At 56.0% G+C, this 3,050-nt stretch overlaps 1 protein-coding gene across 1 annotated transcript; it reads left to right on the top strand.

Annotated features, from left to right (window-relative positions):
- Nucleotides 1-599: 599 nt before the first annotated feature.
- LOC123131012 (7-deoxyloganetin glucosyltransferase) lies at nt 600-2,515 on the top strand. Its single transcript, XM_044550787.1, has 2 exons — nt 600-1,254; nt 1,379-2,515. The coding sequence occupies exons 1-2, from the start codon at nt 732-734 to the stop codon at nt 2,311-2,313; spliced, it is 1,458 nt and encodes a 485-aa protein (XP_044406722.1). The 5' UTR covers nt 600-731; the 3' UTR covers nt 2,314-2,515.
- Nucleotides 2,516-3,050: the final 535 nt, after the last annotated feature.

The raw sequence follows: 3,050 nt of genomic DNA, 5'->3' as shown, positions 1-3,050 counted from the left end.
TGACGGCAACTGCACGCCAAAGAGCCCAACGTTACGGGTCAAGGAGTAGATGTACAAATTTGCTAACCGTCGACATAGTTAGTTTTAGGAGTAGGAGCGTACGCAAGCACACCGCCACTGTGGATGGCTGGTCACCAGCAGAACCGAAGCCATAAAGAGTGCTAATAAGGAGTCTACACTATGTTGGTTTTCGCATTACCGACGATCTCAGCGCGCACGTATAGCACATGGCCGGTGCTGTAGATCATGCCGGCCGGCTGCCAACTTGCCGCTGTTGCCCATGCGGCGCCGCTGCACACGTAGCGACCTCTCACGCTGACCCGCACATGATCACACGCCGGCTGCTTTGTGTGGAGGTAGGAGTAGGACCAACAAGTGACCAACAAGTCTCCATCCTCGAAGCAGCCATGGTGCAATAAACAAACAATATACTCATCCAGTCCAACTAACACGATCCTAATACGTCATCACTTGCGTTTTTCGTAACAAAATGGCGATTCTCACTGTCATGCCCCTCCTAATATGGAGTAGTGCTGCCTGCGCAGGCCGTGCCTATAAATACAGCCGCGCTCTCGCCGAGGTAACCAATTCATATCGATCCCCAGCCAACCAAGTTACGAAACAAAGCAAGTGCCGGCCACGTACGAGAGTTCAGCCAGGAGGAAGCCATTGTTGCCATCGACCCATCTTGGACCGGCAGCTCGGAACGCTCGGAGTCATTTGCAGCGGAGATGGGCTCGATGGGACCTGCCGCCGCCGGGAAGCCACACGCGGTGTGCCTGCCGTACCCGGCGCAGGGGCACATCACCCCGATGCTCAACGTGGCCAAGCTGCTCCACGCCCGGGGCTTCCACGTCACCTTCGTCAACACCGAGTACAACCACGCCCGCCTCGTCCGCTCCCGCGGCGCCGCCGCCGTGGCCGGCCTCCCAGGCTTCCGCTTCTCCACCATCCCCGACGGCCTGCCGCCGTCCGACGACGACGACGTCACGCAGGACATCCCTGCGCTCTGCAAGTCCACCACTGAGACCTGCCTCGGGCCGTTCCGCGAACTCCTCGCGCGGCTCAACGACCCTGCCACCGGCCACCCAGCGGTCACATGCGTCATCTCTGACGTCGTCATCGGGTTCTCCATGAAGGCCGCCAACGAGCTCGACCTCCCCTACGTCCAGCTCTGGACCGCCAGCGCCATCAGCTATCTCGGGTACCGCCACTACCGCCTCCTCATCGGCCGTGGCCTCGCCCCACTCAAAGGTACGTATGCACTGCTTTTTGTTTTGTTTCCCGTCAGTGCGCGCGTCAACCATTTCTGCTCGGTGCGGCCATTGATAGCTGCTGATCGAAGCTCTTATCTGAATATATGTCTTTACGCATGCAGACGCCGAGCAGCTGACGAACGGATACCTTGACACGCCGGTGGAGGACGTGCCGGGCTTGCGGAGCATGAGGCTCAGGGACTTCCCGTCCTTCATACGCACCACGGACCCGGACGAGTACATGGTGCACTACGTCCTGCGGGAGACGGAGCGCACGGCCGGTGCGTCGGCCGTCATCCTCAACAGCTTCGACGAACTGGAGGGCGAGGCGGTGCAGGCCATGGAGGCGCTCGGCCTGCCCAAGGTCTACACGCTCGGCCCGCTCCCGCTGCTGGCGCACAAGGAGCCGCCCTCGCCGCGCTCCGCCATCAACCTCAGCCTCTGGAAGGAGCAGGACGAGTGCCTGCAGTGGCTGGACGGCAGGGAGCCCGGCTCCGTCGTCTACGTCAACTTCGGCAGTATCACTGTCATGACCAGCGCGCAGATGGTGGAGTTCGCGTGGGGACTCGCGCAGAGCGGGAAGCAGTTCATGTGGATTGTCCGTCGAGACCTGGTGAAGGGCGACGCCGCGGTGCTCCCCGAGGAGTTCCTGGCCGAGACGGCGGGGCGCGGGCTCATGGCGTCCTGGTGCCCGCAGCAGCAGGTGCTCGACCACCCCGCCGTGGGCGCCTTCCTGACGCACAGTGGCTGGAACTCGGCGCTGGAGAGCTTGTGCGGCGGCGTGCCGGTGATCAGCTGGCCGTTCTTCGCCGACCAGCAGACCAACTGTAGGTACCAGTGCAACGAGTGGGGTGTCGGCATGGAGATCAACAGCAACGTCCGGCGCGACGCTGTCGCCCGACTTATCACGGAGATCATGGAAGGGGAGAAGGGGAAGAGCATGAGGAAGAGAGCGCAGGAGTGGAAGGAGAGCGCGGTCAACGCGGCCATGCCCGGCGGCTCGTCTCACCGAAATTTCGACGAGCTGGTCCGTGACGTGCTCCTACCCAAGAACTAGCTCTACATCGATCTTCACTGTAATTAGAGAACACTACAACTGTACCTTATTTGCTTGTTAAGAAAGTTCGTTCCTTCCGAGAGTGATGATGGCCCTGAGTGGAGTAACAAAAATGCCAAACATACGGGTAGCTTTTTATGGTGTGCTGATGTAGACCATGGTAAATTTTACTTCATGAAACAAGATGGCAATTACTACTGAACATTATATGGTACATTTTTTGTGCTCTACATGATGGTAACTTTTAATCCACATTTTTTGTGTCTTCATGTATGTAGTAAAAATACCTTAACAAATTTAATCCACATATTTTTGCCACCATGTACAGATGCAAATTGTCATGCCTTTTTTTGGGGGGTTCATTCAAAAAATCTTTGAATAACGGCCTTTTTAATGTGAGAGAACAACTATTCGTAAGTTTGCCATGTTACGATTTTCAGATATTTTTTTACATTTAGCATGTTCTAGAGAAAATTTTCTATCATTTAGTGATAACCACATTTTGCAATTTTATAATCTTTTGATCTATGTAACATGGATGGACGTCTGTCGGGGCCCGACGAGATCTTAAACCCGACCACACCTCTCATCTCGCCACCCTTCTCCGGGCAGGGGCTGATAGCCACGAACATTGTCACAACACAGTTGACGCCATCATGCCCGATGACAATCGATCACACGCTATCATTCTTTAGATAGTGTTTCATCACATAGCAACACACGTGTATTTAGCTGGT

This window comes from Triticum aestivum, chromosome 6A, assembly GCF_018294505.1.
Source record: "Triticum aestivum cultivar Chinese Spring chromosome 6A, IWGSC CS RefSeq v2.1, whole genome shotgun sequence".
NCBI lineage: Eukaryota > Viridiplantae > Streptophyta > Magnoliopsida > Poales > Poaceae > Triticum > Triticum aestivum.
This window is presented reverse-complemented; position numbering and strand designations above follow the sequence as displayed.

Coding starts and splice junctions, on each gene's coding strand:
- LOC123131012 (XM_044550787.1), top strand. CDS start 732: ATGGGCTCGATGGGACCTGCCGCCGCCGGGAAGCCACACGCGGTGTGC. Junction 1,255..1,378: donor TGGCCTCGCCCCACTCAAAG/GTACGTATGCAC, acceptor TTACGCATGCAG/ACGCCGAGCAGCTGACGAAC.